Source organism: Camelina sativa, chromosome 3 (assembly GCF_000633955.1).
Source record: "Camelina sativa cultivar DH55 chromosome 3, Cs, whole genome shotgun sequence".
NCBI classification, from domain to species: Eukaryota; Viridiplantae; Streptophyta; class Magnoliopsida; order Brassicales; family Brassicaceae; genus Camelina; species Camelina sativa.
In genome coordinates this window covers 15,839,944-15,866,386 of record NC_025687.1, presented here as the reverse complement: position 1 = coordinate 15,866,386, position 26,443 = coordinate 15,839,944, and the positions used below count along the sequence as shown (strand labels likewise).

The 26,443-nt window shown below is 33.1% G+C and overlaps 4 protein-coding genes across 4 annotated transcripts; 2 read left to right on the top strand and 2 right to left on the bottom strand.

Annotated features, from left to right (window-relative positions):
- Positions 2,087–5,163, top strand: LOC104777245 (protein IWS1 homolog 2-like). The gene is made up of 11 exons (XM_010501455.1): positions 2,087–2,218; positions 2,495–2,960; positions 3,068–3,187; positions 3,271–3,491; positions 3,578–3,707; positions 3,795–3,857; positions 3,951–4,028; positions 4,109–4,200; positions 4,297–4,353; positions 4,446–4,617; positions 4,809–5,163. Exons 1-11 carry the CDS (start codon positions 2,199–2,201, stop codon positions 4,905–4,907), a joined length of 1,518 nt encoding a protein of 505 aa, XP_010499757.1. The 5' UTR covers positions 2,087–2,198; the 3' UTR covers positions 4,908–5,163.
- On the bottom strand, positions 5,278–7,828 carry LOC104777244 (transmembrane protein 45B-like). The gene is made up of 3 exons (XM_019243793.1): positions 6,754–7,828; positions 6,316–6,677; positions 5,278–5,814 (listed from the first exon to the last, which is right to left on the bottom strand). The coding sequence occupies exons 2-3, from the start codon at positions 6,660–6,662 to the stop codon at positions 5,367–5,369; spliced, it is 795 nt and encodes a 264-aa protein (XP_019099338.1). The 5' UTR covers positions 6,663–6,677; positions 6,754–7,828; the 3' UTR covers positions 5,278–5,366.
- Positions 7,927–10,938, bottom strand: LOC109132270. Its single transcript, XM_019243792.1, has 2 exons — positions 8,864–10,938; positions 7,927–8,782 (listed from the first exon to the last, which is right to left on the bottom strand). Exons 1-2 carry the CDS (start codon positions 10,902–10,904, stop codon positions 8,013–8,015), a joined length of 2,811 nt encoding a protein of 936 aa, XP_019099337.1. The 5' UTR covers positions 10,905–10,938; the 3' UTR covers positions 7,927–8,012.
- LOC104777243 (pinoresinol reductase 1) lies at positions 24,980–26,399 on the top strand. Its single transcript, XM_010501453.2, has 4 exons — positions 24,980–25,330; positions 25,441–25,681; positions 25,762–25,965; positions 26,100–26,399. Exons 1-4 carry the CDS (start codon positions 24,980–24,982, stop codon positions 26,258–26,260), a joined length of 957 nt encoding a protein of 318 aa, XP_010499755.1. The 3' UTR covers positions 26,261–26,399.

Here is a 26,443-nt window from a genome sequence, read left to right as displayed (position 1 = left end):
GTATTCGGTTAATTCGGATTATTCGGTTCTATATTTTATTTTTTCGGTTCGAATCGTTAGATACTCAGAATTTTTGGTTTGCTTACATGCCTTAAAATTAATTCTGTAGTGAACCGATTATCAATTCCAAAAAAGAGTTAAAATGTTATGAGGCCAGCGCGTCGTCTTTAAATGGGTATGCTTATGTTTTTACTGATGCAATGGAAGTAATGGAAGGGTATGATTGTTTACTCTCTCTCTTGATATTACAAAAGAGAAATTTGGAGAACTTCTTTCTTTACCGTTTTCGCATTATTTTGGATAGACGGGAAGTCTATCTTGTGTTAAAAGAAGAGAAACTTGCGGCGTTATATGAGGGATCATATCCATATAAGATATAGATATGGATGAAAACTATAATTAAGCCCAATGCAGTGTTGTGGAGCAAATTCTTACCTGTTAATCCAAAAATGTTCTTTAATCCTCTTTCCAGCTATAAGACCAGCATCCTCAGTTATAGCCTCCAATGCACCAACTTAAGAGTGTTCAAATCTTGGTTCCTAACATTGTTTTGTGGACCTCGAGAGATCATGGAAAATAAAGACAGACATACATGAGGGACCAAGATTTGAACACTAGCAATAAATCGAAGATAACTTAACAAACCTATTTATTTACTTCTTTTTTATACATTTCCAAACAATTTTCTTTTCATTTTTCGTATAATATGAAGATAAAATATTGACTCAACCTTATATGATATATATGAAATTCTAAACTAATAAAACTATATCATATATATATATATATATATACATTTTTCATTATTTGGTTGAACTCCAAAGGATCAAGTCGAGGCATTTATTGGACTGTCTGACTCTATTCTAGTATAGTATGTGTATGTTTTGGAAGAGGGTATTTGAATGCTATGTTCAATATTGCATAATTTGCATTCCTAAGAGAAACAATTATGAAGACTCTTAACAGTCCCTAAGTCTTTTTTAGTGAAGCCCGTGAAAGCATATATGTAATGGACGATATTACTTAAATTCAAATTCGTTATCATCAATTTTAGGATAGGCACCAAGCCCTCTCATGTGTCGAGAGAAGCATATAGCCCCTCAAAGATCAATGTCGGTTTTTCGGATTTAGAACAAACATTTAACAATTTGTGTTTTAAGTATAGATTATCAACATCCCCAAATTTGGTTTTGAAAACGACGGCCCTGTTCGTTTGCCTGTCGCTGGATTTAGCAACAACGACCATCAACAAATTTCAGCGACAGCGTATGTTGTTCGTTTGTCTGTCGCTAGCGATTACTGCGACTGTTGCTAGAAACTATATATACCCATAAAAATAAATTAAATAAAATTTAAAATAGAAATTATATAAAATTTAATTTTTGATAATTTTTATTTTATTTAAAATAGAAATTATATATACCCATAAAAATAAATTAAAAACATATTTACAGATTTTTAAATAATTAATTTGAATTTTATTTTTAATTTGTTTATTTTAATATTGTTAATTTTTTTCATATAACTTATTTTCTTAGAAATTTATTTAAATATATTCAAATTAATTTGTTATTTTATTTAGTTAGATTTAGTTTAATTTTAATAACTATATGTAGTTATATTGTTATTTAATTAATTTTAATTGAGATCATATTTAAATATATCAATTTTTTTCTTTTTAGTTGCTATGTTGTTCGTTACTAGTTTTAGCAACTGATCGCTGAAAACTTTAGCGATTAAAAATTCTGGTCGATGATCGTTGGTGATAATTGCTGTGACTGGTCGCTGCTGAACCAGCGCATACAAACGAACACCACCGACTGGCAAACGAACATGACCAACACCATTAACATTTACTAAGACTTATCAACAGACAAGAATATTTTGTAGTCGGTTTAAACGACAAGTAATTTAGAAGTTTTTTTTTTTTTTTCCCTCTTTTTGACTAGGGAGAGTTGACTTTGTTAACAGTTAACATTACCAAGTCAATACTATTTAATGCTTACTGAGGGAATTGATGACGTGGCGTGATCTAAACTGTTGAATCATTCTTTAATCGAGACCGTCGGATTATCTCAATAGAAACGATCCCAATTCTTTTCTTCCTTCCTCCTCCTCTCTCCCCCTCACGACACAACTCGAAGATCAAAAAGTTCGTGAATTATATCTGTTGAATCATTTCTAGAAGCTGAGATTAAATGGGTTTCGAGGATGATCCGTAAGTTCTTCTTCTTTCTCTTCAATTCGAAATTTTTAGCTTTGTTTTGCAGATCAAAAATCTCAGCTTCATCCCCCTTTGATTGAATCTAGGGTTACCGAAATCAATCTCTTCGTCTTCGATTTTTTTCAAATTTCGATTTCGATTTGATTAGAAAAGAGTATTTTGTTTCATGGGCATACGTAAAGCTTCATTTTTTCAATCCTTCTGTGTTTCAGATTCATACCCTTTTTTTTTTTAGTGTTGAATAGATTGTTTTGCATTTTTTTTTCCCAGGTACCGTGATGTTGATGGAGAGCCAATAGTGGACTTTGATGATATTGGAAACGATCGTGAGCCATCTACAGAGCCACTTCAGGACTTTGATGAAGACTTGGCTGATGATATGGGAGATTGGGATGTTGATGGGATACAAACGCATGGTTATGATAACGATAAAGTAGCCAAACCGAGGAAGAGGTTGGTGAAGAAATCGTCTAGTGAACGTACTATCGATGTTCCTGAATTGATTGATGAGGAGGTGGATGATGCGGAGTTCGATGAGTTCATGGAAGGAAGAGGAGGAGGAGGAGGAGGAGGTGGTACTGATTATGATGATAAGGTTGGTAGGAAGAGGAAGAAGGAGAAGGATCGAAGTAGTAGTGGTAGTGGGAAGGATAAAAGGCATAAGTTCCCAAACCGTGGAGAGAGGAAGTCAGAAGAGATTGATGAGATGTGGAAATCTATTGCCCATAACCCAGAGGTGCACCACTTTGGCTATACTTCTTGAGATTGCATTAACCATTAATGAATGAATGAGACGGAAGTTTGTTTTTTTCATCTTATAAAAGTGTTTCGTTTATGTTATAGAATGATGAAGAAGGTGTTAGGACTATGGATGACGATAATTTCATTGACGATACTGGTTTGGATCCTTCTGAGAGGTATGGAGGTGACGCTGGAGACCGTTCTCCAACCCATTATCCTCAGGTATGACTAGGGTCTTGAATTTTTAATCTCTGAATCTAGCTTTTTGTTTGATGATACATAATATTTTTGTTATGAAAAAACAGGCAGAGGAGGGTGAGGACGATGATGAGGTAAATAACCTTTTCAAAATGGGGAAGAAAAAGAAAAAGACTGAAAGAAATCCTGCTGAAGTCGCGCTCTTGGTTGAGAATGTGATGGCTGAGCTTGAGCTCACTGCCGAGGAAGATGCAGAACTTAATAGACAAGGGAAGCCTGCTATCAACAAACTTAAGAAACTGTCGCTTCTTACCGATGTACTTGGAAAGTAAGTTGCAAAATTACTACTGTTATCCTATATACTCTCTTCCTACCAATCTGTTTTGTAATAACGCATAATCGTTCTTTATCCAGGAAGCAACTTCAAACAGAATTCCTGGACCATGGTGTTTTAACTCTGTTGAAGAATTGGCTTGAGCCTCTTCCAGATGGAAGCTTGCCAAATATAAACATCCGTGCAGCTATTCTAAGAGTTCTTACTGATGTAGGCTCCTGTTTCCCTGTAAAGAAATTTTTTGCGTGGTTTTGACCCTTTCTAGCTCCGTTATTCATTCCTGACTTTGTCTTGCAGTTTCCAATTGACTTGGATCAGTTCGATAGAAGGGAGCAATTGAAAAAGAGTGGGCTTGGAAAGGTTAGGATACATTTACCTGATACAAATTGACAAATCGGTATGTAGGAATTTATATTCCCAGCCAGGAACTTAAATTTGTTCTGGCTTTGGCAGGTCATTATGTTCTTATCAAAGTCCGAAGAGGAAACTAATTCCAACAGACGACTTGCTAAGGATTTGGTTGATAAATGGGTAAACATCTTTTTTCAATAGCTCCAACCGCTTGAAATGAATTTTCAACCATTTGCTTACTATATACTTTGATGTTGCAGTCTCGTCCGATTTTCAATAAGAGTACTAGGTTTGAGGACATGAGAAATCTCGATGAAGATAGGGTTCCCTATAGAAGGCCACCAGTGAAGAAGTATATCCCGAAACCTTGAATTATATTCGATTTTACTCGCTTTCACATTTCATATACTGATTCATAGCTTCTCTTGTTCTACTGGGGTTCACATAGACCTACCAACAAAGCAACAATGGAGTCCAGAGATGGTGACTTCGACTTGGAAATTCGGTATGCAAAACAGCTCTTCTGAATTTTTGGATATATGAACTTTTTAAAGATATGTTTTTAACACTACTCATTGTTTGTTGATAAATATTTAGGGAACGTAAATCTGGTCTGACTTCGGGTCAGAGTTCAAGGGGAGACAGGCAAATGACGATGAGGCCGGAAGCAACCCCATTGGACTTTTTGATCCGTCCTCAATCCAAGATTGACCCGGATGAGATCAGAGCCCGTGCGAAACAGGTTTCTCAGGACCAGCGTCGGGTCAAGGTTAAATACTTTTATCTGTTATCTATGGCAGACAGACAAAACACCATATAGTTTAAGTACATATTTAGTCTGGATAACATTTAGACTTGGGATCTGTATACAACCAAAATCCTTGTTGTCATAGTATATAAACAAAAACCTTTAGCTGCTCTTTTATACCCCTTGAGCTGGCTCTTTTGTGTTCATTGCAGATGAACAAGAAACTTCAACAGCTAAAAGGAACAAAGAAGAAGCGGTTGCAGGCCACGAAGGTGAGCGTGGAAGGTCGGGGTATGATCAAGTACCTATAGAGAGGTTGCAACCAGGCCGGACCGTCGAGCCACAATGGAACTGGCTCTTCTATCTTATTATCCTCCAAGTTTGATTGTGTCAATGTTTAAAGGTCTTCGAGGTGAAGTCAAAGACTTGAAGGCATTGGGGTTTATACGTATTTGTACTCTTCTATATATGGTTTGCTTGGAGCTCTAATGTAATGGGAAGTGAAAACACTTTGTTCGTCACTTTTCTTGTGAGCAGAAAAAAGTATTCTTATATTTTGATAATGAATTTTCAATCCGTTTCACAATAAAGTTACGAGATTTTCCTGTTTACTTTTCGAGCTTGAACACTAAAATAACTCAAAATTGGCTTGTTGTTATTTGCAGACACAAATGCAGCAAAAAAAAAAAAACAAAGTCACTTTCTTTATATCTTTCTGAAACTCTGTAACAATGAAAAACAAAATTTCTAATTACTACTTGCTAAGTCTCTCATCTACTCACTCCATATTTGGAAGCTGCAAAAACATATGAACCCACAACGCAGGCAAGAACAGCAAGAACCAAAGAGAAGAGCTGAAAATTAGCTAGAAACTCTCCAGAGACTTCAGAGTCCACTGATCTGCAAACTACAGAGTTTTGTTTTAAACTGCAGCCTTCAGGCATCATAGGGCCATAGAGAGTGAAAGCTGTCTGATAAAACCAGAGGCCTTGGAGAGTCATTGCAATGCCATTGCATAGATCTACTGGGAAGCTCGTAGGGCAGATTGCTCCTGCGATTGAGGAGATGACACAGAGACCGATGAGAAAGACAAGGAGGAGATGATAATAACCTTCAAGACCTTTGTGACTTGTGGAGTGGAAGAAGAAGAGAAGACATTCTGCTGTAAAAGCTGTTGCAGCAACTAGACACAGAGCTTCTTGTGGCAGAGGAAGTAACCTATGACAAATATAAAGGATCACAGTGAATATATTGATTCATATAAATCCATATCTCTATCCATTTCAATATTTACTAAAAACAACTTTTGAGCTCTCAAAATCACCAAAAGGTCTAGCCCAAATTCAAAGCTAATATACCAATCTTTATGATCTATTGATAACTGAATCAATTTATCAATGATCAAGATCCATCTTTAGGATTGTTTTCATCTAAACTAAGTCAAGAATCACTAATAAACCACTTTTGTATACTCAAAATCAACAAGAATCCAACCTAACTCTACAGATATATACCAATCTTGCATCTCAATGAATCTATTTATAATCGAATCATTTTATCAAACGATCTTGATCCATTTCTAGGATTGTTTTTCATCGAAATTTAAGTCAAGAATCATTGAAAACCCAACTTTTGACTTTTCAAATCACAATAGTTCCAACCCTATAACTAATTAACTAACATTACCATAACTGGTATCAACAAACAATCACTTGATACCTTGTTTTCTCGGAGAGCAAAGCAATAAATCCGAGCATGAAGAACATGAGAAGCATCCCAGAGTGCTCGAAATCATTCATGTGAGATGGATTCAGAACACCATTAACAAAGAACTTGAGATGAGTTGAGTACAAAAACTCAATGCACAAGTCAATGAATGAGCCAATTGTAACAACGTAAAGCTCCAAGTACTTGATCCTATCGTTAAAACCAGGAACAGGGTGCCAAACTCGAACCCGAAATGAACTAGGATTCGATATGAACCGAACAACTGAGCTCCAAATGTGCCATACTCCAACCACCAAGAACAATGTACCAGGCAAAGCATGACCCTTGAAAGATCCCATCTGTCTTTCAAATTCCTGATCAAGAGAAAAGCAATAAGAACAAGTTCAAGCTACAGAATCTAAACCCCATGATCCAAAGAGAAGAGTATACCCCTGTAAGAAAATTGCAGATCAGATTCCTCCGTCTTCTTCTTCTCTTGTGGGGTTTCGATCAAAGATAAACTCAACTTCTCAACAAAGTCAGAGTCGTCGATGAAAACGAGAGAGATATAACAAACAGATTGGGTCAAAGTAGCTAGAAAGTCGAAACTTCACTCAAATTTTAATTTCCGTGGAAGACTAAAAGATTGGTTGTTCTCAACGTGAAGGAAACTAAGAAAACAACAAAACCCAGAGAACAAAAATGGAAACTTTAGATCAGAAGAACGTAAAAAACTAAACTTTTCCACAGAAAGTCATGATTTGGATCAACCTGGACAGAAACAAAAAATTCTCAAAAGAGGGTTAAAAATGAAACCTTTTTGGGGTTTGAGGAGAGTAATAATAGCTCAATGATAGAGAAAGATTAATACTTATAAAACTCATCTCTCTCTCTCACATGTCACATGCGTTTGATGAGAGAGCATTTTCTAGAATCTGATCTCTCCTCATCAAAGATAACGTTTTCTTCTTTTTTTTTTTTTTTAATTTGGTCCATAAACTAATCACATTTAGTATTTCACTTTACCAAATAAAAAGCAAAAGATCTCGTTACTAAATCTCAAGTTTGACTAATAATAATATCTCATTTACACCTTACCATTTATACGGAAATGCTTTGGAAAAAAAATATATATACATATAGTTTTCCGATGTGTATTCCGACGAATTCTCCGGCAAATGTATGGAGCCAACGCTTTGGATCCGTTGAGTCTTGAGTGGATCATTCTTATGTTTGATTCTATTTTCTAACCATTTTGGTTTCTTGTTCTTGATTTGGCCACCGGATTCGTAAGAACCAGAGGAGATTCTAAAAATCTAAAGATATATGTATCTGTAAAATCGAATCAATCCAAAAGCTCCTCTTTTTCTTGAAGAAAAAGCCTCACAACAAGAAGTATGAAGAAAGCTTCAAGAACACATCTGACAAGTCAAAAAGTGGAGCGAACACTGTTACTGATCATTATTACTGTAAGTCTTTTGTGACATGTTTGTTCTTTTGTTGATGCACTGTACAAATTGTTAGCCCCAGTGTCGTTGCTATGCAATTCCTCTATATTATATTGTGTGTGCACAAAAAAAAAAGATTATATTGTGTTTATCCGTTTTGGGTTGCTTTTGGATCTCATTTCAAACTATTTTGTATTGATGATGATTCCTTTTAAGGTCTTTTAGACAGATTCTGAGAGAATGAGGATCTATAATTCATCATTAGTTATCCTGTATGTTCAATGCAAATTTAATCGACTGAAGATCATGTAGAACATCATGGACCCCTTTGCTTAGATTCTCGAACTGTTGCTTTGGTATCTGATACGTCACTACACCATCTTCGCCAACTTGCTCCTGCACAGTCGCCATCTCTTCCAGTAACTTGTTAGCCTTGCTGATATCGAGTTGATTTTTTCTTGGTGATTCTTGATTGGAAACTGTGATGCTTGTGTCAGTATTTCTCTTCACAACAGAATTGTCTCCAGATGATGAATTACCACACGAGTTGACATTTTCTGAGGGTCTTGATGAGTTCTTCCTCGTTGATGAAGGAGAACCGGAATCAGATGGGGACGTGGTCTTTTCTTTTGAAACCCGGAGGTGTGTGGGATTGTTGTTACCACGCGAACTGAAAGCTTCAGGTGATCTTGGTTGCTTCATCCTCGTTGAAGAAGAAGATCCAGATAAAGGAGATGACCAGTACGGACCTTTTGAAACTCGCGGGCTTGGGGGATTTGTGTGACCACGCGAGTTAACAGCTTCAGGAGATCTTGGTGACTTCCTCTTTGAAGGAGAACCATTAAAATTTGGTGACGTGTTCGATTCTTTTGAAACTCGTGAGCTTGTGGAATTGTGGTGCGTTCTGTAGTTCTCTCGCATTGGAGGAAGAGGAACAGAGGATGTATGTCTTGGAACCCGAGGAGAAGAGCTCGATCCTTTGGCTAAGTCTGCTACCCGAGGTAGCATTCTTGGTTTTTTGACAGGAGAACCTGTTATGAAAAAAGCAAGACGTCAATCCAGAAACAAGGGAATCAACAGTGAGACCTGAACATGAGAGCATATCATTTTACCGTTTTGCTTTGGCGACAACGTATGTGCCTTGGATGGAGATCTCCCAGGAGAGCTAGGAAGCTGAAACGTGACATGACCCTGACTCCTTGTTCCCCCCGAGCCCCTGAGAGCTCCCTTAAGATCCTTAACATCATCCGCTGCTCTTCCTGAGCTTCTATCAGGACTCTTTGTTGATCTAGGTGATGATCTCTGAACCGATTTAGGCTTATCAGAGCTCTTGGTCGATCGAGCTGATGATGTCTGAACACATTCAGGCTTATCAGAACTTCTATCCGGGCTCTTTTTCGGTTTAGGTGATGATCTCTGAACCCATTCAGGCTTCTTTAAAGGATGCTTAGTTGCTTGCTCTGAACCTGTGAGACTCCCTGCATAGCTACTACTGTCATGGCTCCGACCATCTGCTCTACTCACCTCGATCTTTGATCCAGTAACAGAAGTCTCGATTTTTGTCTCCGTTTCCCTCTTCTTTACCACTTCTTGACCTTTTCCCTCAGCTTTTGCAGCTGATGTTTTCCACTTCCCTGGAGAAAGAGATATTGCCTTCGTTTCGGTTGTTACAGCCGCTGTTGTAGTCACTTGTTTCTGCTTTGGATGTGAAGCCCAAAGCATATGAGAAATTGTCTTGGCCTCAGACTGCAACACCGCCACAGAAGGCTTCCACCACCGAATGTACCGAACCGTTACATCAGCCTCATGGAGTCGGGCAGGAAAGTACAACATTCCATCAGCAATCGGACGGATATAATCTTTCCAGGCCAATTCCGGCGTCTCAGTTCTAGCTGGAACTACGCCGGGAACATCCTGATCATAACCAAACTGCAATGCCACACGGTGAGGATGATAACGTTCAATGCAATCTAAACCAACCAGTTTAGCGAACCTCAAACACCGACCAAAGGCTACAACAGTCTCATCAGATTTTACACGAACCCAACAGTCATCTTCCACATAAAACTTTGGGAATTTGAAGTTAACCACAGGCTTTGTGTATGGACGATAATCAAAACTCTCTTTGGCCGAGTCCAAAACCGCTCTGATATCCTCAGGGTAGCCGTACACATCCTGACCGCCACCATGATGATGCCAGCGCGCTATCCGTGGTTCACCAGGCTTTAACTGACTTGGCTGGCCTGGTGGCTGCAACGACATGAATCTCTCTAAAGCCCAAACCTGCACAAACTGAAACGGAGACTTCACCACCATCGTCTCTCTCTCGCTACAACCATTGAGATGCTCTTTCAAAACACCGAGATCCCGGTAGATCCTAGCTAAAACAGCCGGAGCCAAACCCAACCTAACTCCCTGAGCAAGCTGAATCGCAGCCGGAAACAACTTCTCTCTCAACACATCACCTGAACTAGGGAAAACAAAACGCGAGAGCCACGAAACGATAAACGCCTCATGCTCAATATCACTCCCTGAGTTCATCATGTCTTTCATCCAAGAGCTAACACCACAACATCTCTTGTCCAAATTCGCCTCGATCCCACGCTTAGCCGCCTTCATCTTCTCCTCCACTTCCTTCATACCTCCTCGTTTAACCGGAGCCAAAGCATTGTTCCCAGTAACAGAGAAACCACCAAGAACAATCATATCCTCCAACGTCACCGTCGCTTCACCCCAAGGGAACACAAACGTGTTCGTCTCAATACACCATTTCTCAATCAAGGCCATAAACAAATCATCATGCCTCTTAATCTGATACCTAGACGACAAAATCGCCTCGTAAACTCCAGATTTCTTCCACACCTTCTCGTGTAACTCAGCCATAGCATTCACCCACTCGATCCAGTTCAACGACGGAGATCCCCAACCCGAAAACGAGACCTTCGCCTCCAGATCAAACCCTTCCGGTCTAGACACGAACGCATCGAGAGGGAGTTCGAAGACATCGTCGTCGAGAATTGAAGTCGTCGTGTAGTTTAAAAACCTCGCCGTCCGTAAAATTTCGAATTTCTCGCCGTCGGGACACATCAAAGCTTCTCTGACTTGAACAATTTGTTCATCCTCTTGATCTGAAGATCCTCGAGACTCATCCATTTATCTAGGGTTTTTTTTTTTTNGGGGGGGGGGGGGGGGGTTTCGATTTCAGTAAGAGAACAAAATTCACAAAGGGGAAAGGATTAACAACACAAAATCTTCGTCTCCGCCGAGTCTATTGCCGGAGATTCTTCGAATTTTCCGGCGGAATTAACCGGCACGTCGACCTCAGAAAATTTCCCGCTTTAACAGTAGAGACGAAAAGAAAAAGAAAAAAAAATTAGAATGTTTTAAGAAAAAAAAAAGCAAATAAAAATTTTAAAAGCTATTTATAAGAAAGACAGCTTCGCCGTAGAGATGTTGTATTGTATATAATCACACAACGGCTCTAAATTTACAGAGTTTTTTTCTTGATCTAACGGCGGCTGAGGAGCTTTGCTTTAATGGCAGGATGTATACTGCAATTGGTGTGAAAATTGTATCTTCTTCCTTTTTTTGGGTCAATTACAGAAGTTTTATCAAGAAAATTATTATTGTTACAGCTATGAGCTGACTTGAAATGAAAAAAAAAAAAAAAGTAGTTTGCAGATAATAGTGATCGAATTGGCAAAACCAACTTTCAGATTGAAAAAAAAAAAAAAAGTAGTTTGCAGATAATAGTGATCGAATTGGCAAAACCAACTTTCAGATTGAAAAAAAAAAAAAAAGTAGTTTGCAGATAATAGTGATCGAATTGGCAAAACCAACTTTCAGATTGAAAAAAAAAAAAAAAGTAGTTTGCAGATAATAGTGATCGAATTGGCAAAACCAACTTTCAGATTGAAAAAAAAAAAAAAAGTAGTTTGCAGATAATAGTGATCGAATTGGCAAAACCAACTTTCAGATTGAAAAAAAAAAAAAAAGTAGTTTGCAGATAATAGTGATCGAATTGGCAAAACCAACTTTCAGATTGAAAAAAAAAAAAAAAGTAGTTTGCAGATAATAGTGATCGAATTGGCAAAACCAACTTTCAGATTGAAAAAAAAAAAAAAAGTAGTTTGCAGATAATAGTGATCGAATTGGCAAAACCAACTTTCAGATTGAAAAAAAAAAAAAAAGTAGTTTGCAGATAATAGTGATCGAATTGGCAAAACCAACTTTCAGATTGAAAAAAAAAAAAAAATAGATGAGAGAAAGGTATTATAAAGTTATTTAGAAAAAAAAAATGTTACTCTACGTGTATATATATTAGAGTAGATGTACAAAGTAATCATCGAAGGAAAAAGAAATAAAAAAAACTAACATTCATGGATAGTATTTTTGTTGGAGTTTTCAGGTTTGTCCTGTTTTTCTTCTTCTTTTCTTTTTGATTTCTATCACCTTCTTTATTTCCATTATTACCTCCACCATACTATTTTCTAACTATGAAGCACCGCGGTCTCTTCCGTCATGTCACAATCGACTCCATAAAAACAACAATCGTCATTGTTTCTTCTTTTTTACCGCCTTTCTCTCTTCCTTTCGGCGACATTGTGGTGGAGCTACGATTGATTTTTTTACCACGGTTACTGTCAATCTCTTTTTCTCAACAAATTTATGTGGTCAAACTCTTTGTATATTGATGGGTCATCTCTCTTTTTTCAACATTGGGAGATATCCATTTTTATCTCTGTGACACCCCGATTTCAAAAACTTGCGGAGAAGTTTAAGAGAATTGATTTGACCACGTATGTCATCAAAGTGCAATTATCTTTTGGATCAAGGGTCCTGAGAGAATTCCAAAGTTAAGCGTGCTTGAGCTGGAGTAGTCTCAGGATGGATAACCTTTCGGGAAGTGGTTGTCGGAACTGTGCAAATGAGGACAAAACACGTAGAAAGATTATGTGGTGATTTGTAGTGACAGTAGCAAATCTTTAAAGCTTCCCGGATGTAGCAAACCGACCGCTGGATATAGATGGAAAGACGTGAGGCTCATTTAAGAAAGATGGGCTCATGTACTGTGAATGTATATGGGTCCACTGAAAGGTGGCAGTCAAGGCATTACAATCTCGCCGGATCTCAAGTTTTCTTATAATTTTTGTCATCAAATTACATGTTTTCTTGGGTTAGATGTTCGCCATTTTATTTTGTAACAAGTTGTTTTCTTGTATTACACATCCCCTATATATTAAAAGAAAAGCATTCTGGAGAAAAAGCTGACGTGTCGTCGCCAGAGAGCTCCGTAGCCAATTTATTATTCACCCTTAGTATTCCATAAAATTACATAAAATTGCCATTGCTATATATATATATATATATATATATTTTGTCAACTGCCACTGCTATTCAATTTATTTATATACATAATATTTTGCTCCTATAAATTCTAAAATTGGTAAACATTATTCAAAATTGATAAATATTACCCCTACATATTTTCAAAATTAAATTAATTTCATTATGTATTGTAATATAATAATATAACTATATTATGAGATCTAAAAAATATATCTATTTAAAATCATATTTTCAGAAATATAAATAATGTTATCTTTCTAATAATTTAATAAAACTCTAATGGTGAAAGAATCGAAGATCATTTGAAACTCGCTCAATGTTTATTCTTTTACTAAAAACAATAACTATATTTGCCCAAAAGAACATATGATCACCAATTGAAATGATTGGATAACCATGTAGTTAAACATTATATATAAATATGTAGTTACAGTGTTTTTACATAAATTTTAAAATTTAGAAAATTCAGTTCAATAAAAATGATAACAAGCTAAGTAATAATATTATACCAATAGCTGAGATATATAGGGATCTAATGACCAATTAAAATTTATAAAATCCAGTGATATAATACGGTAACTAAGACCAATTATATAAGGGATCTAATAACCAATTATAGTTTTCCCCCTCACAAAACAATTTTGTAATTTTATTTCTCCATCAATTACGGACACATACATTATTTAAAAAAACTAATAATCTAAATTAATATAATTCTCCTTAATAAAATACCTTTTGGTGTCTCCTATATAAAATATTTTATATCCTATTTTATTATTTGCCCTTCTCATACTATATTATTTACATTAAATTGTCATTAATATAACTAAAGAATATCTCATTCAATAATTGAAGGAAATCTATACTATTAATTGGGAAATACACTTAAAGAGTTTATTAAAAAAATCATATCAAATATCCATGTTGCCAAACTGACCCAATTTACATATAAAGCAGAAAAAAAGATTAAACAACAGATTTATTATATTTTATGAAATCGTTCAAATTAGTTCCATAATAATCAGGTTATGAGAATTTTGTGTGGGTATATTCATGTATGACAAAATACGGGACGATAATTTTGAGTACAAGAATTCAACCAGAACATATGCGAACATACTATTTACTCATGTGAATTACGAGGAATAGGGTTTTCTGGGTCAAAAAAAAAATAAACGTTGTAATTAGACATATTAGACGGGTGTGATCACTTGACAATTATATTTTATAAAAAAATTATGCAAAAATAACTGATCACGTAAGTGCGGGTCCGAATCTAGTTAGTTATTAAAATCGCATGTCTTTTTTTAAATATACCATGTTTTTTTTTCTAAAATTACAATACTTTATTGTATCTTTGTTTTTTTGTTTGATGGCAGTTTTATTTTTTTTTCTCTCTCATTATTGATAGTTCCTTAAACTTTCTAACTCACTAATTATGACCCACCCGATGTGCGGGTTTAGAGTTTTTAAAATAAAATTAAATTTAACAGAGAATATTAAATAAATATTTTGAGTTAGTAAAAACTATCTATAAAAATAAATTGATACACGTAGTTGTCCAATATGATATTTGGTGTAAAAGATGCGACTCTGCGGTTGAGAATATTAATCATGTTTTCTTTGAATGCCCTCGCTCGTGTGAAGTTTGGGATTTATCTCCGACTTTCGTCTCGTGAGAGTGTTTTCCATATGAGTCAGTGTACTCGAATTTTGATTTTGTTTTTTAGAGGAGTGCCTTTCAACAGGGTGATCCTGATCAATTTCTTCAATTACCATGGATTTTAATGGCAATCTGGAAGGCCATAAAAAAAGAATCAAAGTTTAGAGATCGAGGCGAATGATATAATTGCTCAGGCTTTGGGTGATAAGTTAGCCTGGGAAGAGGCGCTTTCTTTTACAGCGGTCATGTCAGCTCTATCTCCGTCTTCGGATGTCCAGGTTTCTTCACCTGGTTGTACGATTGATGGTTCTTGGAAAGCAACCAATGTGCATTTAAGATTGGGTTGGTGGTGTTGCGTTGGTGAGGAGCGAACCTTGTTGTAGGAGGCCAAGTGTCTAAGACGGAGCCCCTCCCCCTACATTCAGAGTTAGAAGCGTTGTTGTGGGTCATGGAGCGGATACATGCTGCAGGGATCGCTTGTCAACATTTCGAGATTGATTGTGCTGAGTTACTCACTATTGTGCAGTCCATGAAGATTGGTTGTCCTTCTCCAACCTGCTCGATGAGTTTAACTCGCTGGAGTCCTTCCCACAATTCTATATCTCTTGGATCCCGCGTGCGTCAAATACGAAGGCAGATTGTCTTGTCTGTACTTCGCGTTCTCTTATCTCTGAAGCTTGGACAACTAATCGAGGAATTTCCTTATAAATTATTGTTTGGTTGAAAAAAAAAGTAAATAGATACACTTTTAGTTAAAGAAAATAGTTGTAGATGAGTTCAAAGTTATTAAAATTAAATTAAATTTAACAATGAATATATATTTGATTATTTTCATAAGTAAAAACAATGTATAAAAGTAAAGAGATAAACTTTTAGTTATAGAAAATAGTTGTTTTGTTTTTGCTATTATGTATATTCATTTACAAATCTACTATATACATTACCACTAAAAGTGTATTTGTACACACAAATATATTTTACTGTTAAAATATACTCTTAAGTCTTTACTACTATCAACAAATTGTCTTTATGAACACATTAAATAACCTATTATATGTCCTTTCACTTTAACATTTTTCTAATTACAAAAACGCATTAATATTACATACTCTTATCTTATATATTACAATAGCAGTCTTTTTGAATAAATTATTTGACTGGTGAAAAAAAATATGCGACGATCTATTTTTTTTACTTTAACCATCTTTTTCTTTATGTAAAGGTGAGTATTTACATATTTTTAGAAACAATAATTAATTTTATATTTTCACAATTATTTTTGTATCTTATATTAAAGTGTAATTATTTTTTTGTAAAATTAGCAACTTAAAATTAAAATAAATAAACTATATTAAAAATTTCGAATTTATGATATATATATATATATATATATATATAATTTCCTCATAATGATCTTTTCAAAATTTTAAAGCTGTTTAAATTTTATAATTTTCTTATAATTGCCTTTTAATATTTTTAAAACTATTAATAGTTATGTTTTACATTTGGAGGTTTGCAAAGGTTTTTTCTCTTTAAAAGATTTTAAATAAAATTAGGTTTTACTTTTATATAAAACCTTTTTAGGGTAGGTTTTGAATTTTACATTTTTTTTTAAAAAAAAATCATAAATTTAGAATTGACATGTGTCAACATCTGAATGATACAATTAACACGTATCATGATCATGTTAATGAGTGACTTTGACATCAAGCTTTATATAATAAGATAACTATTTTCTTTATTCTTTTTGGATCTATAATCATCTACTAATATTTCTTTATATATTATTTGTAATTAAAAAGTCAAAATTCTGTCGTGTTTCTTTATTACGATTTTTCTGAATTCTATTTAAATGATATTTTCCCCGGTTTTTAAAGATATTATGATTATAAAATAAAAAATAAATATTGGAGAAAGTATACAATGCAACCTAAGTTTTAATTCTAACTTTTGTAAAAAAAACAAAGATTTTTAATTGAAAATATATGTTAATGATTATATAAATAGTAGATATAATAGTAAAATATCACTAAAGATTCAAAATTATTTAGGATATCACTAAAAATTCAAATTTATCTAGGTGACTAAGACAACTAAGTTATTTCCTCAAATTTAATCACAGTAATCTTTTGTTCAACATAATGTTTTTTTAGATTAAAATAATTCAAAAGGAATTACAACCAACTTTTAGATTGAAAAAAATGATAATAGAAAGGAATTACAAAAGTTACTAGAAAAAGAAAAGAAATAAGCACTAGTAATTTATATACTTAGAAATCAATTAGAGTATCTTTTGGGTTCAACATTATGTTTTAAAAACTTACAAAATACCATATGTACTTGTAACAACCCGTCCCGTGGACCCCACTAGCCACCGCTAGCTTGTTCCCATAGGCCCCAAGCTGGCCCTACAGGGAATTGATCATAACCCCTCACCGTAGACAGGAACTATTCATCCAAATCCATCAATATGTTATTGGTGCGCCTAGCGTTACTCAAACCATGGTCCCCACCCTTTAATAACCTTCTCACTGGACAAGCTGTACCAATTGAGTTTTTATATGACAACCTGTCTCGTGACCCCACTATCCCACCGCTAGCTTACCCCATAGACCCCGAGCTGGCTCTACAGGGCATCGATCATAACCTCTCATCGTGGAGAGGAACTATTCATCCAAATCCACCAGTAGGTTATTGGTGCGCCAGATGTTCCTCGAACTCTGGTCCCCACCCTTTAACAACCTTCCCACAGAACAATCTGTCACCAATTGATCAGGGACCAGGGTTCGAGAAACGTCTGGCGCACCAATAACCTACTGGTGGATTTGGATGATTAATTTCATTTCTACGATGAGGGGTTATGATCGATGCCCTACAAGGCCAGCTTAATGTCCGTTGGGACAGTTAGCGGGAGACTAGTAAGGTCCGCGGGACGGGTTGTCATGTATATATATATATTATTCCTAATTAAAAATTCAAGATTTCGTTGTTTAAGTTTTTTATAAATTTTATTTATATAGTGCTTTCGAAAGTTTTGAAGAGATTTCGATTCCAAAATGAGAAAGAAACATAGGAGGGAGTTTTCAATGCAACTAAGTTTTAGTACTAACTAAAAAGAAATATTATTAATAAAAATATGTTAATTATTAGATAAGCAGTAGATAAAATATTAAGATATTACTATTGATTGAAAATAATTTAATATATCACTAAATGTTCAACATTATGTTTTTAAATTAAGATTTTTAGAAATTACATTTATGTGATCCCCGTTTTCAAGAAATTTTATCTCAAAATGAGAAGGAAACATCCCACCTAGTTTTTTTATGCAACCTAAGTTTAAATACAAACTAAATATATATATATATATATATATATATATATTGTTAATTAAAAATTTGTTGATGGTTAGTAGATAAAGTATTAAGATATCACTAAAGAATCAGAATTATTTAGATATCACTAAAATAGTCAAATTTATTTAGGTGATTAAATAAGTCTTTTTAAGTATGGGCTTGATTTACGTTATAAGGCCCATCAAGAGCCTATAAGATATAAGAATCCGGGCGTAGCTGTTGCATGTTGCCCTGTTGGTAGTGTAGTGATGAACATCGACAGATGTCAGATGCAGATCATAAAGTTCCATTACTTAATTAACTTCTAGATTCCAACTACTTTTGTTGAATTCTTACTAATTAATTTATTAATATTTTATGTAAGTTTAAAAGTCATAAGATTTGGCATTTGACATTTGAGTTTACATTGTTAACTTAAGTTTGAATGTGCATGTTTTCGAGAAGATTATAGACTTTGCTTTTCTTTATTTAATCTACAACTGACTTTAGTCAAGAATTATGCATAAACTTAAACCGGTTGGCTTTTAAACAAAGACATTACTTTTGCTAAAGATGGTTCAACAAATACACCGACACTGCAAATTTTGGAATTATCGACTAAAACATTATTCAACAAATCCAACTGAGTAATCCGGTGAAGAATTCTCTTATAAACTAATAAGATCGAGTATCCACCAAAACATTAGGGTGAAAATATAATGCCTTGTTTTATTTAATATATTTATTTGAATATATAATATTTAATATGCTAAATCTTAGTATTACATGCATATTTCATATGCTAAATCTTACTTTAACATGTTGTATCTCCTCCAATTACTCAATTAGGGTGTAGGTGTGATCCAAAACATCCAACTAATCTTTACCAATATTTTGAATATTGAGCGAAACTTTGAATGGTATTTACATGATAGTCGTAGGTATATGATTTTGTCACTATTAAAACTGCGCACTTCATCGTACGGTTCCATCTCTGTTCAAAACCTGAAACTGTAACAATGTTATAACGACATAACACAAATTTAAATAAACAAAAATACTATTAGAAAGAATGATTTCTTTCTCTAAGGATATAACACAAAATATTAACACATGGCACCACGCACAACTAATCGTGGTGCTCTCACCAAACACCATCGTCCTTCTTCTCTTGTCGATTTGTCATAATTGTTTTTCTCCCATTATCTTCTATTTTTATATAGTCGACAGTCCCGCTTGGAGAAAAAGGCACGTAATCAGTAATCTCATGTTTCTCATTCACATTTCCATTTCATTCCAAATATATATTTTCTATTTGACCGGAAATATCGTATATATTTTTGTGTAAATATTAATCGGAATTCGTAATTTAGAAGTCTACACATTATTGTCAAATATACACAACTAATCGTATATATTTTTTGAGTTTTAACTAAGATGATACAGTTTCTTATCGATTGACCAGTTTTAACTAGTGTTTTTGTTGTCTTTGATTTATAATAGTTAATTTAAAATTAAACTGTTGGTATGTAAATCTATCACCATGGTTTGTTGCGAGGTTGACAGAAGAAAAACACTATAAAAATCGCATGACGTAGAGTTAAATTTTCTCATCGTCATCAGTCTTTTCTTTTTCTGCTGTTTATTGATATTTGGTGAACTGTAGTAATAATAAGCTATAAATAACAGATTTCTTAGAATATTGAATTGTAGGTTGTCGTATGCATTTTTGTATTTATTTATTTTGTTTGAGTGTTCTAATTAGAAAAAAGAACTTGAATCGCAAAACTCAAACAAAAGAAGAAACTCCGACAGTCCCACTTGACTTCACTTGGCGTTTGATTTTGTAAACGTTACATGTCAACACAAATAAACACAATAAACTGCGTTAGCAGTCGAGGTTTAATTCTTAAGTTCCTTATTATTTCGTTGTCTATAGTTTAATTTTTCATCCTTCACAATTTAATTTTTCATCTTTCATACGATGAATGTCGAGAATAGGTGAACAAATAAGGACTATAACTTCATTGCCAAGAATAATATAAAAACCAATAGTCAAAAGCTTGAATCTGAAGAAATTGTGTAAAAGGGCCAGATGGTCACTTATAAGCTACACATCACAAAATAAGGTTGAACTACTTGGATGGGACTCACAAGATTGCACCGCGTGTGGATCATAATCTATAACACCGACAGTTCACCAACTTCGGAGCATTTAGAGATTTACAAAACTAGTACACCTTCGAATAATCTATTGTTTTTAATCTATTACATACCTTTAACTAATTTATGTAATTATGTGTGTATATATATATATATATATATGCCGGACCATCGAAGTGTAACAACAACAACAACAACAAAATACCAATTTGTGTGTACGAATACACGATTAGGGGATTATTTGTGACCATTAGAACTGAATAAATATAGCTAGAATTTCAAACGAATGCTTCGTAAATGAATGCATGCAGATATAGGCTTTTTTTTTCTGGTAAGAAATAAATTATGGAGAGAAAAATCTGCTCACGCTTACTTGTTGTCAAATTCCCAGTAGAGAAGAGTTGGTGAATTGTTTTTTCTAAAGTCAAGACAGTTATGTCATATTTAGTTTAAACTGTTTTGTCAAAAGTATGCTAAAAAGTAAAAAATTAAACTGTTTTGTCAAAAGTATGCTAATTAATCTCTGTTAAAGTATTAGCGAATACCCACCAAAACATGTCGCGAGTTAGAACAATAATCGCTGTCAGAAAGGTCTATTGGAATCATCAGGTGTCGTGAGACCATTAGTTATAAATATAACTAGTCAAATTATTGAGAGACTTAGGATTCCACCTATATAATATCATATGTTTATAAATTATAATTTACAAAGAGCTAGGTTTGTTTTAATTAAATACTAAAATTTCAGAAAATACGAATTGAGTTCATTTATACAAATAAGACTAGTTATTGTCAAAAAAAATACAAATAAGACTAGTCTTTTGGATGGTGGACTTGTTTTTTTCAATATTTAGAACAATCTTTTTTAACAATAAAAATTAAAAAACTATAGATGAATTCAAATTTACAATTAATAACTTCAACTGTAGTATTTTAATAGTATATAAGACTATCAAAATAGAAAGAATGCATATTTAGAAACCAAAAACTTACATAATTTTAGTTATTTTATGACATTATTATAGAATATACTACAACGATACATAATTTTAAAAACACAACACAATAGTCATTTAATAGAGATGAGTTCTAACAAAAATTTAGTTTTAAAAAATATTAAAAACATACATTAAAATATCAACTTATATATATATATACGTGTGTAATTTTATATATTTATTAATTTATGACTAAGATTTAACCTGTAGTACATTAAGGGACAATTATTTAATTTTATTTATATTTTTTTAGCGGTATTTAATTTCGTAATAAATTATATATTTTTAATTTTTAATATTTAAGCGGTGATACAATTATTCTTAAAGTATTATAATTTTAGCAGGATAAAACACTAAAATTATGAATTATACATGTTTGTATAATATATAATTAATCAGAATAATATGTTTATTTATTTAAAATAATACTATATTAATGTTTTGTTTGATATATAATTATTTAATTTAACTGATTGTTTATTTTCCATTATATACAGTTTAATGATTGATTTTTCTATTTTTTTTATTTTGGGACACATATATAGAAAAGAAATTTGCTATTAATAAAGAATTTAAGTAGAACTAATTAGTTTCTATAAAAAAAAATGATTTTATCAATTTACCATATTTTACTTATAGCTTTTAGTGCAATATTGTAGGGACTAAAATTTTAAATAAACAAAATTAAAAGGGTAGAACCCAAAATGTACTTCAAAAATCTATATATAGATATTTATGAGACCATATATTTATACTAGATAAGGGCCCGCACGATATGCGGGTTTAAAAATTGTTTAAAAAAATAAATCTTAAACCTTAAACAATTTTTAGAAAATATATAAAGAAATTTTATTTCCTAAAGTAAATATATAAATAATTTAAGTTAGAAAATATTTGTATTTACCTTCGTATATTTATTTATAGTTATATATTTTAAATTTATTATAACAATTATTACAGTAATCTAAAGCTAAATTATATACCACTAAAACTTTTGCCAAATACTCATCATTACAAATATTATTATTCTCAAATTCCAAAATTTATGTTGCTTTACTTTCATTTTGGCGTACTTATAGTTCTTATAATTACTAAAATTGTTTTGTGACATAATTTCTTTAACCATGAAGCTTTTTTTTACTCCAAAGTTATTTTGGATGAACAACTCGTGAAAATTATCTACTCGATTACAATGATTTTGTGACTAACCCAATAAAAGTTGAGAAATTGAAAGAAAGTTAATATAATATAATAAAAATAAAAATTTGAAAATTATAATCAGGATGGTATATATAAGTCTTAGATAATTCTGATATGCAAAATAAAAACTTTTTATACAATCCAAAACATGACATATATCAGAATCATGTTAATGATCAACGACCTATTTACTCTTCACAAGTATCCAATTGTACCAAAACAACTTAAAGCTATGACATCGTCTCAAATATTGTCGAATCATAAATTCTCAACTTATTTTTACCCGAATCAAAAGTTCTCATATATTTCTCCATATATTTGACTTAAACGGTTTACGAACCTAGTCCGATAGAAAACCAAATAAATCCGGTTTGAAACCAATTTTAAAATGGTATATCGTTCCAACTTCCCAAATTTAAAACCGCTTCTCAATTACTCGATCAAGCAGCTCTTGTTTCACCGGAATCATCAACATTATTCACAAAAGACAACTCTAAATTTTGATCAGAAACATCAACCACCAACTTATCTTCCAAACTTATAATGCTACTATCTGTAGAATCACTTTTGGAACCTCCATCAGTGTCTCCATTATATACTTCGATTTCATTCCATTGCACCTGATAGCTTCTATTGAAAAACCCGCACTAATCAAAGACCCATGCAATAGATAGGCAAAGTTATATATTAAAAAAAAATCAAAGTTTTCGATATAAACATGTAATGTTATGTAGATATAATGTTATTTTCTTAATTAGATTTCCTATTATGTTTCAAAAAAAATAATTTTTTTGACATAACTTATGTTATTCTTTTTAAATTTGTTATTCTATTTATTTATTAATAATAATATACATGCTTAATGAATTACTTTTTTGTTTATACATGTCAAAATGTTATTGAGAAAACACGTATAATATAAGTAACCTACAATGGAAAATAGATAAGTTTTGTTAATTTTTATTTTTGATTTAGAATCTTTTTTTAGATATAAACATGTAACTTTATTTAGATTTAATATTATTTTCTTAATTAATTGTTTTGAAAAATAATAATTTTTTGACACGTGTCAACATCTCATCAGTGTACTTTACACATGTCATAATCATCTTAATGGCTACTTTGAAAACCCAACTTTATATAATAAGATTTTTAAAATAATAAAAAAAATACTTCATGCCAATCGGTTTTTCATGCTTCGTTTTCTTCGCATGTGCCTTCACAAATCTTGTAGGAGTACTCAGTGTCCGAAATTGGCTAACCATAGAGACATAATTTTTTTTTTGTGCAAACAAAGACATATTATATATTATAACTATACGACCAAATATGGATGACACATAGTATATTTATTTTACCATGTAGTGGTTGACAATCTTTGTAACAGTGAAACTTTGATATGGATGACAAATAGTATATTTATCTTAGTTGTTTTTTAAAATATAATAAAATTATAATTATCTTATGCTTTGCTTGAAAACTGTGATTTCTGATTGTTAAAATTGACACTTGTCAAGATCTGATGAATTACTACTTTTGATATTTAATCGTTAAAATTGACACATGTCACGATCTGGTGAGTTTTTAACTTTGATCTCTAATCGTTGAAACTAACACGTGTCACTATCTGTTTTATTGTGCAAACAAAGACATGTTATATATTATAACTATACGACCAAATATGGATGGTACATAGTATATTTATTTTACCATGTAGTGGTTGAAAATCTTTGTAACAGTGAAACTTTGATATGGATGGCACATAGTATATTTATCTTAATTGTTTTTTTTTTTTAATATAATAAAATTATAATTATCTTATGCTTTGCTTGAAAACTGTGATTTCTGATTATTAAAATTGACACTTGTCACGATCTGATGAATTACTACATTTGATATTTAATCGTTAAAATTGACACATGTCACGATCTGATGAGTTTTTAACTTTGATCTCTAATCGTTAAAACTAACACGTGTCACGATCTGGTGAGTTACTAACTTTGAGAACCAAAGTTTATATAATAAGATAATAGTTTTTTTTTTAAATATTATCTTACTACTTCATCGAATTTTGTTAATTTTTATACCAAAACGACTTTGGACCGCAAGATGTTATTAATATTAGTGTATAGTGTTTATTAATTTTTTTTTTTTGATAAACCCTATCGAGTATTAATTTATATAAGTTTTACTGTATATAGTATTCGAAATAGAGATCTTATTTACTAATTGTGGATTACCTAATATTAAGGCATTAAAAAATAAGTAAAGGGTATATTTTGTTCACCTAATTATTCTTTTGAAAAATTCAGGTGAGAAAAGTATTAATAAAAAAAGACATCTTTTCTTTGATAGGCATTATATCAATTGTTGATATCTTTACTTATAATGCATAACATAATCCATTAGCTGTACAAACACACATATACATATGTATATAGACTTTCCTGCCTATATAAATACACAACCAAGCGAGACTCGATCTACAAAAACATATAGATCGAAAGACAAATTAACAAAATGGGATCAGAAAGCAAACACGACGAGAAAACGCGTGTTTTGGTGGTGGGAGCGACTGGGTACATAGGGAAGAGGATAGTAAGGGCGTGTTTGGCTGAAGGTCATGAGACTTACGTTTTGCAGCGGCCGGAGATTGGTCTTGACGTCGAGAAAGTCCAACTCATCCTCTCTTTCAAGAAACTCGGCGCACATATCGTTGAAGCTTCGTTCTCAGACCACCAGAGCCTCGTCTCCGCCGTCAAACTTGTTGACGTCGTAGTCTCCGCCATGTCTGGCGTTCACTTCCGTAGCCACAACATCCTTGTCCAGCTCAAGCTCGTCGAAGCCATCAAAGAGGCTGGTAACGTTAAGGTATAAATGATTAAATGTAACGGTTAAGATTTATTGGTTTTAACCTAAGACTGAAACAAATCGAAGATTATTTATTTTTTAACTATATACGTAAAACTCAATATTTTCAGCGGTTTTTACCATCTGAGTTTGGTATGGATCCACCGCGTATGGGACACGCACTACCGCCCGGAAGAGAAACCTTCGACCAAAAAATGGAAGTGCGTCAGGCCATAGAGGCTGCCGGAATCCCATACACTTACGTTGTGGGTGCTTGCTTTGCCGCTTATTTTGTCGGGAACTTATCTCAAATGGTAACTTTACTTCCTCCAAAGGAAAAAGTTAATATCTACGGTGATGGAAATGTTAAAGGTAAATAAGAAAGTTTCTCGATCACTCTCTCTCAATATTAAATTTTATACCAATCAATTTTTGGCCGTTTTATTGCATAGTGGTGTTTGCGGATGAGGATGATATCGCAAAATATACTGCAAAGACGCTAAATGATCCGCGGACATTAAACAAAACCGTGAACATCAGACCTCCCAACAACGTTCTCACGCAGCTCGAATTAGTTCAGATATGGGAAAAGCTTACTGGAAATGAACTGGAGAAAACCAATATTTCTGCCAAAGACTTCCTTACCAACATTGAACGTAAGTCTAATCATGGTGTAACATATATATATATATATATGTATATTATATAACTTAATGGGCAGGTTAAGGTCCATTTGGAAAATAAAGCCTACATATAAAAAACAAAATTGTTTCCTTGTAACATAATGTAGAAATGGAGATTCCACACCAAGCGGGGATAGGACATTTCTATCACATCTTCTACGAAGGATGTCTCACTGATCACGAAGTCGGAGAAGACGAAGAAGCTTCTTCTCTTTATCCGGACGTGAAGTACAAACGCATGGTTGATTACTTAAGAATGTTTCTCTGATTAATTTGATCAAATTATATCTAGCTATTCTAGATACAAATATCAAAAGTTTGACGATGTTTTATATTCATATTTGTTCTGTGATATGCAAAACTTGATTCATGCAATAAAAATATATCCTCCCTATTTTTCTAATTAATAATTGATTTACCAGTAGAATGCAAACATAAAGATAAAAAATAG

Excerpts from the sequence above, each read along its gene's own strand:
- LOC104777245 (XM_010501455.1), top strand. The coding sequence starts at position 2,199 with ATGGGTTTCGAGGATGATCC. Across the intron at positions 3,492-3,577 it reads CTTACCGATGTACTTGGAAA|GAAGCAACTTCAAACAGAAT; the intron begins GTAAGTTGCAAA and ends TTCTTTATCCAG. Across the intron at positions 4,029-4,108 it reads AGGATTTGGTTGATAAATGG|TCTCGTCCGATTTTCAATAA; the intron begins GTAAACATCTTT and ends TTGATGTTGCAG.
- LOC104777244 (XM_019243793.1), bottom strand. The coding sequence starts at position 6,662 with ATGGGATCTTTCAAGGGTCATGCTTTGCCTGGTACATTGTTCTTGGTG. Across the intron at positions 5,815-6,315 it reads TTGCTCTCCGAGAAAACAAG|GTTACTTCCTCTGCCACAAG; the intron begins GTATCAAGTGAT and ends TATTTGTCATAG.
- LOC109132270 (XM_019243792.1), bottom strand. The coding sequence starts at position 10,904 with ATGGATGAGTCTCGAGGATCTTCAGATCAAGAGGATGAACAAATTGTT. Across the intron at positions 8,783-8,863 it reads GTTGTCGCCAAAGCAAAACG|GTTCTCCTGTCAAAAAACCA; the intron begins GTAAAATGATAT and ends TTTTCATAACAG.
- LOC104777243 (XM_010501453.2), top strand. The coding sequence starts at position 24,980 with ATGGGATCAGAAAGCAAACACGACGAGAAAACGCGTGTTTTGGTGGTG. Across the intron at positions 25,682-25,761 it reads CGGTGATGGAAATGTTAAAG|TGGTGTTTGCGGATGAGGAT; the intron begins GTAAATAAGAAA and ends TTTATTGCATAG. Across the intron at positions 25,966-26,099 it reads CTTCCTTACCAACATTGAAC|AAATGGAGATTCCACACCAA; the intron begins GTAAGTCTAATC and ends AACATAATGTAG.